The sequence below is a fragment of the Mytilus californianus genome, unplaced genomic scaffold (assembly GCF_021869535.1).
Source record: "Mytilus californianus isolate M0D057914Y unplaced genomic scaffold, xbMytCali1.0.p SCAF_7, whole genome shotgun sequence".
NCBI lineage: Eukaryota > Metazoa > Mollusca > Bivalvia > Mytilida > Mytilidae > Mytilus > Mytilus californianus.
In genome coordinates, this window is record NW_026262723.1 from 97,750,246 (window position 1) to 97,764,103 (window position 13,858).

Sequence of the window (13,858 nt, forward strand, 5' to 3'; positions counted from 1 at the left end):
CTCTGGATCCGCAACTGATTACTCAGTGAATAATAAATGAAAGCACTCAAAGGCAGTATCACCCTTTTCAGATGGACATCTGATTATCCATTTTTTCCAATGGTAAAAAAAAAAATCTGACTCCAAAATCAGTTTAAACTGATTAAATAATTTTCTGGGTCATAAAATAATTTTCTGGGTCATAAGATTTCCACTACAGGAATTAATGAAATCTGTTGGATGAGAAGGCTTACAAGACAATTGAAGAAAATTTTTTTATTTTTGTATAGTGAACTATCTTTTCATTGTTAAGGCTTGGGGTCACAAAGGCTGTTTTATATTATATGTTTTTATTAATGATATATCTGTATATTGACAGTATGTGTTGAATCCAACCTTCACACCAGAGCAGATCCAACAGATGGATAACAACAGTAAGCTGTCTATAGCTTATGACAAGACCACTTATTTACCAGGCATGTATTTTACCAATATTTAAGTCTCCCAAACGAAGTTTGGGAAGACTTATTGTTTTTGCTCAGTTATTATTATTATTATTCTTCTTCTTCCTCTTCCTCTTCCGCCGCTTTTAAATTTGAACTTGTCCGCACCCGTTCTCCAAAACCGCTTGTCAGATTAACTTAGGGTTTCACAATATGTTAGACTTACATGTCTAGTGGTGCAATCAGGGTTTTGTTTGTGCAATGGGGTTTATAAAGGGGTACTTTGAGGGGCATAAACAAAAGAGGGTTTTACTATAGAACCCTATGGGATTTTATTTTTTAAAATTTTCAAATGATTATAAATTGAAAACCGTTTGTGATAGACACAATCTTTTTAATTGAAAATGTTCTAAATGATAAAACCCATTAAATGAAATATGGGGTTAGTCCCCAGGGGTCACCCCCACCCCCTGCCATTTAAGAAAGTTCTAATACCTTGTAAGTGGTCAAGATCCCCACCCCTAAACCATATATATTCTGGTTTGTCATGCTAACATCGTTTGAATGATATACAGGGTTAGTCCCCAGGGGTCATTCCGACCCCCTGCCATTTGAGAAAGTTCTAATATCTCGTAAATGGTCGAGATCCCCACCCCTAAACCATATATATTCTTGTTTGTCATGCTAAGATGGTTTGAATGATATACAGGGTTAGTCCCCAGGGGTCATCCCGACCCCCTGCCATTTGAGAAAGTTCTAATATCTTGTAAATGGTCGAGATCCCCACCCCTAAACCATATATATTCTGGTTTGTCATGCTAAGATGGTTTGAATGATATACAGGGTTAGTCCCAAGGGGTCATCCCAACCCCCTGCCATTTGAGAAAGTTCTAATATCTTGTAAATGGTCGAGATCCCCACCCCTAAACCATATATATTCTGGTTTGTCATGATAAAGCAAATCAAATGAAATACAGGGTTAGTCCCCAGGGGTCACCCCCACCCCCTGCCATTTAAGAAAGTTCTAATACCTTGTAAGTGGTCAAGATCCCCACCCCTAAACCATATATATTCTGGTTTGTCATGCTAAGATGGTTTGAATGATATACAGGGTTAGTCCCCAGGGGTCATCCCAACCCCCTGTCATTTGAGAAAGTTCTAATATCTTGTAAATGGTCGAGATCCCCACCCCTATACCATATATATTCTGGTTTGTCATGCTAAGATGGTTTGAATGATATACAGGGTTAGTCCCCAGGGGTCATTCCGACCCCCTGCCATTTGAGAAAGTTCTAATATCTTGTAAATGGTCGAGATCCCCACCCCTAAACCATATATATTCTTGTTTGTCATGCTAAGATGGTTTGAATGATATACAGGGTTAGTCCCCAGGGGTCATCCCGACCCCCTGCCATTTGAGAAAGTTCTAATATCTTGTAAATGGTCGAGATCCCCACCCCTAAACCATATATATTCTGGTTTGTCATGCTAAGATGGTTTGAATGATATACAGGATTAGTCCCCAGGGGTCATCCCGACCCCCTGCCATTTGAGAACGTTCTAATATCTTGTAAATGGTCGAGATCCCCACCCCTAAACCATATATATTCTGGTTTGTCATGATAAAGCAAATCAAATGAAATACAGGGTTAGTCCCCAGGGGTCACCCCCACCCTATGCCATTTAAGAAAGTTCTAATATCTTGTAAGTGGTCAAGATCCCCACCCCTAAACCATATATATTCTTGTTTGTCATGCTAAGATGGTTTGAATGATATACAGGTTTAGTTCCCCAGGGGTCATCCCAACCCCCTGCCATTTGAGAAAGTTCTAATATCTTGTAAATGGTCGAGATCCCCACCCCTAAACCATATATATTCTGGTTTGTCATGCTAAGATGGTTTGAATGATATACAGGGTTAGTCCCCAGGGGTCATCCCGACCCCCTGCCATTTGAGAAAGTTCTAATATCTTGTAAATGGTCGAGATCCCCACCCCTAAACCATATATATTCTGGTTTGTCATGCTAAGATGATTTGAATGATATACAGGATTAGTCCCCAGGCATCACTTATGCATATAACTTTACTGGACCAAACCAATTTTCACTGGACTTTGCTCAATGTCAGGCCACCATGGGAATTACGAATTATGGGAGCTTCGTTTGGGAGACTTCGTAACAGCATCCTGTTACAATCATTTCTTGTCTCATCTTAATATTGTTATATTATTTTTATGGTTAGTATGTTTGCCAATGAAACAGTCATTAGTCTTTTCAGGTCATATTTAAAAAACAGTAAATTTGCTTCTGCTCCACTGAACATGTAAAAAAGTAATAGGAAAAGTTTAGTTCCTTTTGAATTGGCTCAATATGTCAAGATTGTGTCACATATCTTCCTGGAAGTTATTTAAGTAGGCTTGTGCTACTAAAATTAGAAATACAGTTTTTTTCGGGCCGAAAGAGGACTGCTTAGGATTTTTGCACACAAGGGGTTTTTAATGTAAACCTGTATGCATTTTTGATTGGTATGGTGCATGTCTCAGTCACAAAATCACATTTTTAGTAAAGAAGCCAATATATTGTGAAAGCAGGCAATCTGTATAACTACAACAGTATCTCCCTTTGACATGGCAAAGTGATTTTTCATTATGATAAAAAAATATATTATACAGCAAAAAAGTGTAAAGAGTTATGCTTACAATGGTAATATAGAAAATATATGTTCCTGGATGCTATTAACAATGTTTTTTTGTTTCAGGTATTGTTGGATTAAACAATATTAAAGCCAATGATTATTGTAATGTGGTACTACAGGTAAGACAATCTAATTCAATGAAATTAAGAGTGACAAACCAAAGATAAAACTTTAAAAATGTCTCAGAATCTATATGATTGAAGTGATTGATGGTTTCTTATCTTTCACAATAGTGATGTTTGATTCATCTTGAGGAACCGTACGGTTGCCTATTATTGCTTACATCCACTTTATTTGAATATCATACCTCATCTCCTTATTTTTATACGACCGCAAAAAATTTTTGCGATTTTTTGCGGTCGTATATTGGTATGACGTTGGCGTCGCCGTCGTCCGAAGACACATTGGTTTTCGCACTCTAACTTTAGTTTAAGTGAATGGATCTCTATGAAATTTTACCATAAGGTTCAATACCACAAAAGGAAGGTTGGGATTGATTTTGGGGGTTATGGTACCAACAGTTAAGGAATGAGGGGCCAAAAAGGGGCCAAAAATAAGCATTTTTGTAACTTCCAGACATAACTTGTGTGTTAGTGTATGGATCTCTCTGACATTGTACCACAAGGTTCCATATCACACAGGGAATGCTGTGATTGATTTTGGGGGTAATTGCCTCAAAATATTAGGAATTAGGGGCCACAAAAGGGGCAAAAAACAAGCATTTTTCTAGTTTCATGACAATAACTTGTGTGTAAGTGTATGGATCTTTCTGAAATTGTACTACAAGGTTCCATATCACAAAGGGAAAGCTGGAATTGAGTTGGGGGTAATTGCCCAAAACGTTTAGGAATAAGGGGCCAAAAATAAGCATTTTTCTAGTTTCCAGACAATAACTTGTGTTCAAGTGTATGGATCTCTCTGAAATTGTACCACAAGGTTCCATATCACACAGGGAATGCTGGGATTGATTTTGGGGGTAATTGCCTCAAAATATTAGGAATTAGGGGCCAAAAAAGGGGCAATAAACAAGCATTTTTCTAGTTTCATGATAATAACTTGTGTGTAAGTGTATGGATCTTTCTGAAATTGTACTACAAGGTTCCATATCACAAATGGAAAGCTGGGATTGAGTTTGGGGGTAATTGCCCAAAACGTTTAGGAATAAGGGGCCAAAAATAAGCATTTTTCTAGTTTCCAGACAATAACTTGTGTGTAAGTTTATGGATCTCTCTGAAATTGTACTGCAAGGTACCATACCACAAAGGGATGGCTGGGATTGAGTTTGGGTGTGATGAATCATAAGGGGGTTCAAAACATTTTGGGGGGGGGGATTTTTAAGTCTAAGTTTGGGAAGACTTATTGTTTTTGCTCAGTTCTTATTATTCTTCTTCTTCTTCTTCTTCTTCTTCTTCCGCCGCTTTTAAATTTGAACTTGTCCGCACCCGTTCTCCAAAACCGCTTGTCAGATTAACTTAGGGTTTCACAATATGTTAGACTAACATGTCTAGTGGTGCAATAAGGGTTTTGTTTGTGCAATGGGGTTTATAAAGGGGTACTTTGAGGGGCAAAAAGAAAAGAGGGTTTTACTATAGAACCCTATTGGATTTTATTTTTTAAAATTTTCAAATGATTTTAAATTGAAAACTGTTTGTGATAGACACAATCTTTTTAATTGAAAATGTTCTAAATGATCAAGCCCATTAAATGAAATACAGGGTTAGTCCCCAGGGGTCACCCCCACCCCCTGCCATTTAAGAAAGTTCTAATACCTTGTAAGTGGTCAAGATCCCCACCCCTAAACCATATATATTTTGGTTTGTTATGCTAAGATGGTTTGAATGATATACAGGATTAGTTCCCAGGGGTCATCCCGACCCCCTGCCACTTGAGAAAGTTCTAATATCTTGTAAATGGTCGAGATCCCCATCCCTAAACCATATATATTCTGGTTTGTCATGATAAAGCACATCAAATGAAATACAGTGTTAGTCCCCAGGGGTCACCCCCACCCCCTGCCATTTAAGAAAGTTCTAATATCTTGTAAGTGGTCAAGATCCCCACCCCTAAACCATATATATTCTGGTTTGTCATGCTAAGATGGTTTGAATGATATACAGGGTAAGTCCCCAGGGGTCATCCCGACCCCCTGCCATTTGAGAAAGTTCTAATATCTTGTAAATGGTCGAATTCCCCACACCTAAACCATATATATTCTGGTTTGCCATGATAAAGCACATCAAATGAAATACAGGGTTAGTCCCCAGGGGTCACCCCCACCCCCTGCCATTTAAGAAAGTTCTAATATCTTCTAAGTGGTCAAGATCCCCACCCTTAAACCATATTTATTCTGGTTTGTCATGCGAAGATGGTTTGAATGATAAACAGGGTTAGTCCCCAGGGGTCATCCCGACCCCCTGCCATTTGAGAAAGTTCTAATATCTTGTAAATGGTTGAGATCCCCACCCCTAAACCATATATATTCCTATTTGTCATGTCTCGAACATTTGAATGATGTATACGGTCAGTCCCAAGGGGTCATCCCGACCCCCTGCAATTTGAGAAAGTTCTAATATCTTGTAAATGGTCGAATTCCCCACCCCTAAACCATATATATTCTGGTTTGCCATGATAAAGCACATCAAATGAAATACAGGGTTAGTCCCCAGGGGTCACCCCCACCCCCTGCCATTTAAGAAAGTTCTAATATCTTCTAAGTGGTCAAGATCCCCACCCTTAAACCATATTTATTCTGGTTTGTCATGCGAAGATGGTTTGAATGATAAACAGGGTTAGTCCCCAGGGGTCATCCGACCCCCTGCCATTTGAGAAAGTTCTAATATCTTGTAAATGGTTGAGATCCCCACCCCTAAACCATATATATTCCTATTTGTCATGTCTCGAACATTTGAATGATGTATACGGTCAGTCCCAAGGGGTTCCCCCCACCCCCAATGTTCTTATATCTTGTAAATGGTTGAGATCCCCACCCCTAAACCATATATATTCCTGCTCGTCATGTAATGAACATTTGAATGACGTATAGGGCCAGTCCCCAGGGGTTCCTCCCCACCCCCAATGTTCTAGTATCTTGTAAATGGTCGAGATCCCCACCCCTAAACCATATATATTCTGGTTTGTCATGCCAAGATGATTTGAATGATATACAAGGTTAGTCCCCAGGCATCACTAATGCATATAACTTTACTGGACCAAACCAATTTTCACTGGACGTTGCCCAATATCAGGCGACCCTGGGAATTACGAATTATGGGAGCTTTGTTTGGGAGACTTCGTAACAGCATCCTGTTACAATCATTTCTTGTTTTTTTCTTCCTTTTTTTCTTTTTTCCTTTTTTTTTCCTTTTAAAATTTTCCATTTTAAGTTGGTTATTTCTGTCTTATATTTAAAAGCAAATAATAATGATATGGTAGGAGATACACACCAAACAGGATGTGTAAATTATTATATAATAAGTATTGTGCAATAGCAAGAAATTTTCAATTGCTCAGTATTGCACAATAGCAAGAAATCTTCAATTGCACAGTATTGCGCAATAGCAAGAAATCTTCAATTGCACAGTATTGTGCAATAGCAAGAAATATCCAATAACACAATATTGCGCAATAGCAAGAAATTGTCAATTGTACAGTATTGCGCAATAGCAAGAAATATTGCACAGTATTGTGCAAAAGAAGATACTTCGTATAAATTGCTTATTTCTTGACCAATTTCAATGGGGTTTTATTCTTGAATTCTTGGGGTTCTTTAATATGCTGATTCTAACCGTGTATTAAGTTTTTGGATTTTGGGCCCCGTTTTTAAATTGGTCCACATTGAGGTCCAAAGGGTCCAAAATTAAACTTTGTTTGATTTCATCAAAATATGAATTATTGGGGTTCTTTGATATGCCGAATCTAACCGTGTACTTAGATTCTTAATTTTTGGTTCCGTTTTCAAATTGGTCTACATTAAGGTCCAAAGGGTCCAAAATTAAACTTAGTTTGATTTTAACAAAAATTGAATTCTTAGGGTTCTTTGATATGCTGAATCTAATCATGTATTTAGATTTTTGATTATGGGCCCAGTTTTCAAGTTGGTCCAAATCGGGGTCCAAAATTAAACTTTGTTTGATATCAACAAAAATTGAATATATGGGGTTCTTTGAAATGCTGAATCTAACCATGTATTTAGATTTTTGATTTTTGGGCCCCAATATCAACTTTGTCCACATTGAGGTCAAAAGGGTCCAAAATTAAACTTTGTTTGATTTCATCAAAAATTGAATTCTTGGGGTTCTTTGATATGCTGAATCTAACCATGTATTTAGATTTTGGATATTGGACCATAATAGGTGAATGTCCAATTTAAAATTTTTAAGTTCTTAGACCACATTCATTCTGTGTCAGAAACCTATGCTGTGTCAAATATTTAATCACAATCCAAATTCAGAGCTGTATCAAGCTTGAATGTTGTGTCCATACTTGCCCCAACTGTTCAGGGTTCGACCTCTGCGGTCGTATCAAGCTGCGCCCTGCGGAGCATTTTATTATATTGTAAAATGTGAATAAAAGATAACTCCAATGGACATCATTTGTTTTATACTCAGAGTTATTTCCCCTTACATGCTGCCATACTGAATATATTTTTTTAACATTAACATAAATAATTGTTACAGAATTATTATTCATGGGGTACCAGATTTCATTATGGTTTCAATTCATTTTTTTATTGTACATTATGAAATCCAAATTTTTTAGAGCCCACAAGGAAGATGTCAGTTTTATGTAATCAATTCCCATTTACTACTGCAGTTTTGACCCACAGTTTTTCAAACTTTCTATATTTTTTTGCCCCCGCAGTAGCGGAGGGGGCATTAAGTTTTACCCTTGTCAGTCTGTACGTCCCAAAGATCGTTTCCGTTCTCTAACTTTAGTTTGCCTCAACCAAATGTGATGATACTTAAGCAAAATGCTTATTACCACAAAACACAGATCAAGTTTGAATTTTGGTGGCGTCACTTTCACCGTTCTAAAGTTATGCCCCTTTACAAATGGGAAAATTGCTGAATTTTTCGTTTCCCTTCACTAACTTTAGTTTGCCTCAACCAAATGTTATGAAACTTATACACAATGCTTATTACCACAAAACACAGATCAAGTTTGAATTTTGGTGTCGTCATTTTAACTGTTCTAGAGTTATGCCCCTTTACAAAGGGAAAATTGCTGAATTTTTCGTTTCCGTTCTTTAACTTTAGTTTGCCTCAACCAAATGTTATGAAACTTATACACAATGCTTATTACCACAAAATACAGATCAAGTTTGAATTTTAGTGGTGTCACTTTAACCGTTCTAGAGTTATGCCCCTTCACAAATGGGAAAATTGCTGAATTTTTCGTTTCCGTTCTCTTACTTTAGTTTGCCTCAACCAAATGTTATGAAACTTATACACAATGCTTACTACCACAAAATACAGATGAAGTTTGAATTTTGGTGGTGTCACTTTAACTGTTCTAGAGTTATGCCCCTTCACAAATGGGAAAATTGCTGAATTTTTCGTTTCTGTTCTCTTACCTAAGTTAGCCACAACCAAATGTTATGAAAGTTTTAAACAATGCTTATTACTACAAAATACAGATCAAGTTTGAATTTTGGTGGTGTCACTTTTACTGTTCTAGAGTTATGCCCCTTTTCAAATGGAAAAATTGCTGAATTTTTCGTTTCTGTTCTCTAACTTAAGTTTGCCTCAACCAAATGTTATGAAACTTATACACAATACTTATTACCACAGAACTCGGATCAAGTACAAATTTGGGTACAGTCACTTTTACCGTTCTTCAGTTATGTCCCATTATAACTTTATATGATATGCAAGCGGGGGCATTATCTGTGACCCATGGACACATTCCCCATTTATTTCAGAATACTTTTAAGATGCACCTCACTTTGTGTACATATTTTGTTATTTTTTTTATGATTTTTCAGATGTTGTAATTTTGTCAGTTTTCAGCAACACATGATGAAGGGTCTCTTTTAAGTGTTATCCACTCCTACAGTTCTCATCCTAAAGCCTTCATACTATCTAAAATATTTGCAACATTTTTGGTGGAGAGTATTCGGTTTTGGAAAAAAATTCCTCTCTTGCAGATTTCAACCCAGAGCCTTCAAACTTTCTAGCATGTTTGTATATGTATACATTGCAGATGCACCTCTTTATGTGTACATATTTGGAGAGCTTTGGTATGTTCTGGTTAATATCTCCTTGGAAAGGAGTTTTCTATAGTTTCACTAATTTGTAGAAATCAGTAGGTAACACCTTTCTTTGCATTATTTTAAATAGATGCTCTGTAAAACATAGCAAATACATGTACTAGAGTCAAAACTATTTACAAATTACAAACCATAAATATTGATTGTCAGCTATTTAATTTTTTAACCCATTTTCTTAATTTTCTTTTCAAATTTTGTTCTTCTAGGCATTGTCTCATGTAACACCTTTAAGGAACTATTTCTTACAAGAATCCAATTACAGTGTAATAAAACGTCCACCAGGTGATCAAATGTGCTTACTTACTCAGAGATTTGGAGAGTTGTTACGGAAGTTATGGAATCCACGTAATTTCAAAGCCCATGTCAGTCCACATGAAATGTTACAAGCAGTTGTACTGTGTAGTAAAAAGAAATTACAAATTACAGAGCAAGGTACATATTTAGTCTTGATCAACATGTCTGGGGTTAAAAGAATCTTTGCTTTTTAAATTGTATTACAAAGTATAATTTTATCAATGATCATATATTTTTAGTAGATACAATTTCACTTTTATTATAAATCAGCTGAACTAGTTGGTTATCAGAAAATCTGAATTCTTGATATTAAATTATCTGTAACTACTTTTAGGAGATGCAGTAGAATTTTTGTCATGGTTTTTGTCTCACCTGCGACGAAATCTATAAGACATAGGGATAACTATCTGGCGACAGCGACGGCGGCGTAAATTATTTGTATAAAGATTTATATTTCAGAAGCTAGAAGACCTTGATGCTTCATACCTTGTATGCAGATACCTTATGTTACGAAGTTTCCGTATGTCATATGTCCATGGATCTTGACCTCATTTTCATGGTTCAGTGACTGCTAGAAAAAAAATATAGTTTTTTGTGAATTTTCACTTATAATGAGTAATAGGATAAGTATATTTGGTATATGGGTTCCTTGCAATGTCTACATATCCCTCAGACAGGGTTCACCTAACCTCCACCTCATTTCATGAATTAGTGATCAAGGTTTAACCCTTAGACTGCTACGCGCGACTATTGTCGTTCCGATAAAGCAGTCCGCTACTGCTACACGCGACTATTGTCGTTTCCGTATCTCATTTGTTTACACAGTTACCATGGAATGGGCGGAGTCAATATTCATGAGATTGCGGCAGTTTAGACTTGTATGGATTCTGATTGGTTAAAATTCGGCGTACTTTTGAGTTTCTCTTGACTTTAAATCAGGTATAAGCAATGAAACCGAAAGTGAAAAATTTAGATGAAAAAAGTAACAAAATGGCGGAAATTGTTTGGAGTGATGGCCAACACGTTCAGAAGTATTTCAATGATAACGATGTAACAGCGGCGGCCAATTTAAATGATTTGGATGAGAACAGAAGATATAATAGATAGAGATAGAAACATTCTAGCAAAACTGCGAAAAGAAGACTTTTAAAGCGGGAACCACGGGGATTCCCCAGACGATGTTCGAAATGGATTTGCGATGTTTATCATTGCGCCTTTGAACTGTGAATCAATATTGATCACTGACGTTGATAGATTCAAACATTATGTTTGTCAAGATTATTTATTGACGAAAGTTATATCAATGAACTTGTTGTTAAAACATATTTGTACATGGAAGGAAAATACCGGAAAATAGTTGCGTAAAAAAAACGTTGTTCCGAGAAGAAACTTTTTTCTTTTGATAATCACAATGGAACTAGTTCTTAAAAGAGATTTTTAACAATATTGGTTCAATTCTGAAGTCATGGATACCTTTGAAAAGTTTTTACAGTGATGGATTCGCGTTAATAAAACATGAAAACAAAATTTACCTTTGTTTACCTCTATTTGCACGAATTATAGTTATCTCGTACCATTGTAAACTCGTACCAATGTAAACTCGTACCACTAAAAAAAAACTCGTACCAATGCAAACTCGTACCACGGTAAATTCATACCATTGTAAACTCGTACCAACTTATTTAAATGCATTTAAATGGTGTTTAATGATGAATATATACTTTAATTTCCCTCAATACCTCGTAAATCTGTAAAATGTATATAATTTGAAATTACAATGACCAATTTGTAGCTAATTTTCCTTGTCTAATTGGATAGAGAAAACCGTGGCAGATTGGCTTTGTTGTTTCCCTTGAGTAGACTCTTTTTTAAACTTTTACTGACAACTATTTGATTTAATTTTTAATCATTCCTAATCAGTATCATTGAATAGATTTGTGTATTTTTCTTTTGTTTCTAAAAGGAATTTTTATTTAACGAAAGAATTTATTTATTGTGTTTTAAATAAACTCATCATAGATACCAGGATTAAATTTTGTATTTACGCCAGACGCGCGTTTCGTCTACAAAAGACTCATCAGTGACGCTCGAATCCAAACAAGTTAAAAAAGCCAAATAAAGCACGAAGTTGATGAGCATTGAGGACCAAAATTCCTAAAAGTTTTGCCAAATACAGCTAAGGTGATTCTATTCCTGAGCTAGAAAAGCCTTAGTATTTCAAAATTGCAAAAGTTTTGTAAACAGTTAATTTATAAATATGACCATATCAGTGATAATTCATGTCAGCACAGAAGTGCTGACTACTGGGCTGGTGATACCAAAACAAAATCATAAAACATTCGTATTTTTTAATATATTTTTAATGGTACGAGTTTACAGTGGTACAAGTTCTGATTGGTACGACTTCCCAGTGGTACGAGTTTACGTTGGTACGAGTTAACTTTTTTGGTACGAGTTTACGTGGTACGAGTTTACAATGGTACGAGTTAACTTGCTTCCTATTTGCACCTGTACAGGTAATAAATGACCAGAGACTCACACAAAAATAAAATAAATAAAAAATACAGAATATAACAATACTTTTTTATATAACTTTTATTGATGAATATTCAATATTTACAAAGATATTGCAATTATAAGTAAACATGTTTATTTCATCAGTGATTAAAATTTTATTCAGCAATACACAAAAGTACAATAGAAATGAATGCAGCAGTCTAAGGGTTAAGTTACATTATTAGGTCCGTTTCTCAGATACTAAAAGCAGTACGTCAACTTCATGTGGGGTGTGGAATGAGTTTAATGGGTACATGTCAGTCTGGCAGGTTTCATCTGAACTTGACCTCATTTTTATGGTTCATTGGTCAAATTTAAGATTTTGTGTTTTGGTCTGTTTTCAAGTACTATAAGCGATATTTCAACTTATTGGTGTATGGAATGATTTTAAGATTTACATGTTGGTCTAGCCAGTATCATATGACCCTGACGTCATTTTCATTTTCATGGTTCATTGGTCAATGTCAAGACTGTTTTTCAAATACTTATAGCAATAGGTCAGCTATATTTGATGTTAGGAATAATTTTCAGGTGTACATGTATGCCTGGCAGGCATCCTCTGACCTTGACCTCATTTTCATGGTTCATTGATTAATGTTAAGTTTTTGTGTTTCATTTACAATAAGCAATAGTTCAATTATATTTAGTGTATGGAATAATTGTAAGGTGTTCATGTCTGTCTGTCGGGATTTATCTGACCTTGACCTCATTGTCATGGATCTTTAAAAATATTAAGTTTATGTGATACTTATAGTAAAACTTTTATATTTAAGACTTTCAACATAAAATCAATGGTCAGTAAAGCAGGCGAGACATTTCAGCGTGTGCACTCTTGTTATCTGTAATTACTTTCAGGAGATGCAATAGACTTTTTGTCATGGTTTTTATCTGTAACTACTTTCAGGAGATGCAACAGGCCATAATCTTGCCGCCGAAATGACAATTTAAATCGCCAAGGAATTTTGAAAATCGCTAAAACTCGCCGGCTGATTGACTTCATGGCGAAGTCAAATCGCTATCAAAATCGGTATAAGGGAGACAACTTGAATTTTACAAGTTTCACAGGTAATGAAAATGGCGGCGACAAGGAAACTCCAAATTTTTGAAGTGACCCAGGACTAATACTTTCGATGTTTAAATGAAATAAATACAACGGCGACTTTGAGCATCCATAGATTTAACATTCAAAACTATTGAAACGAGAAACAGAGCGTCTGTTTGAGTTATCATTTTACGATGATTTTCATCCGAGGATGTTGCGTAATCACTCAGCTGATTTGTTTTCTTTTTATTTATTATGAGACGATCAATTTTACTATTCGGTAGGTCAGGGGTGGGAATGAACGGAAGATTTTTTACATTCTTTGATCAAAAATTGAAATATAAAAGGTAGAAAGACAGCTAATGGATAAGTTGACTGCAAACGTACAACAAATGGCCAGCTTGTGATCAATTTGTTAATTAGGGCTCATAAATTGGGGAGATATCTTTTATAACAAAATGATAGAAATTAGCTCTTTATCGACTTATTAAAATGTGATTGCTAAATATTTTCATTTATATATAGGCTTGCAATCTTTCACGAGATTCTCAACTTAAGCTGACATGATGTCCTGGACAGTC

The 13,858-nt window shown here is 35.8% G+C and overlaps 1 protein-coding gene across 1 annotated transcript in view; it reads left to right on the plus strand.

Moving 5' to 3' along the window:
* Nucleotides 1-13,858, plus strand: part of LOC127708814 (U4/U6.U5 tri-snRNP-associated protein 2-like) — a 44,793-nt gene that overhangs the window by 6,158 nt on the left and 24,777 nt on the right. Inside the window, exons 5-7 of the mRNA XM_052213955.1 lie at nucleotides 359-455; nucleotides 3,181-3,236; nucleotides 9,592-9,817. Of these exons, the coding sequence (XP_052069915.1) occupies nucleotides 359-455; nucleotides 3,181-3,236; nucleotides 9,592-9,817 (379 nt within the window). The remainder of the gene's footprint in view (nucleotides 1-358; nucleotides 456-3,180; nucleotides 3,237-9,591; nucleotides 9,818-13,858) is intronic.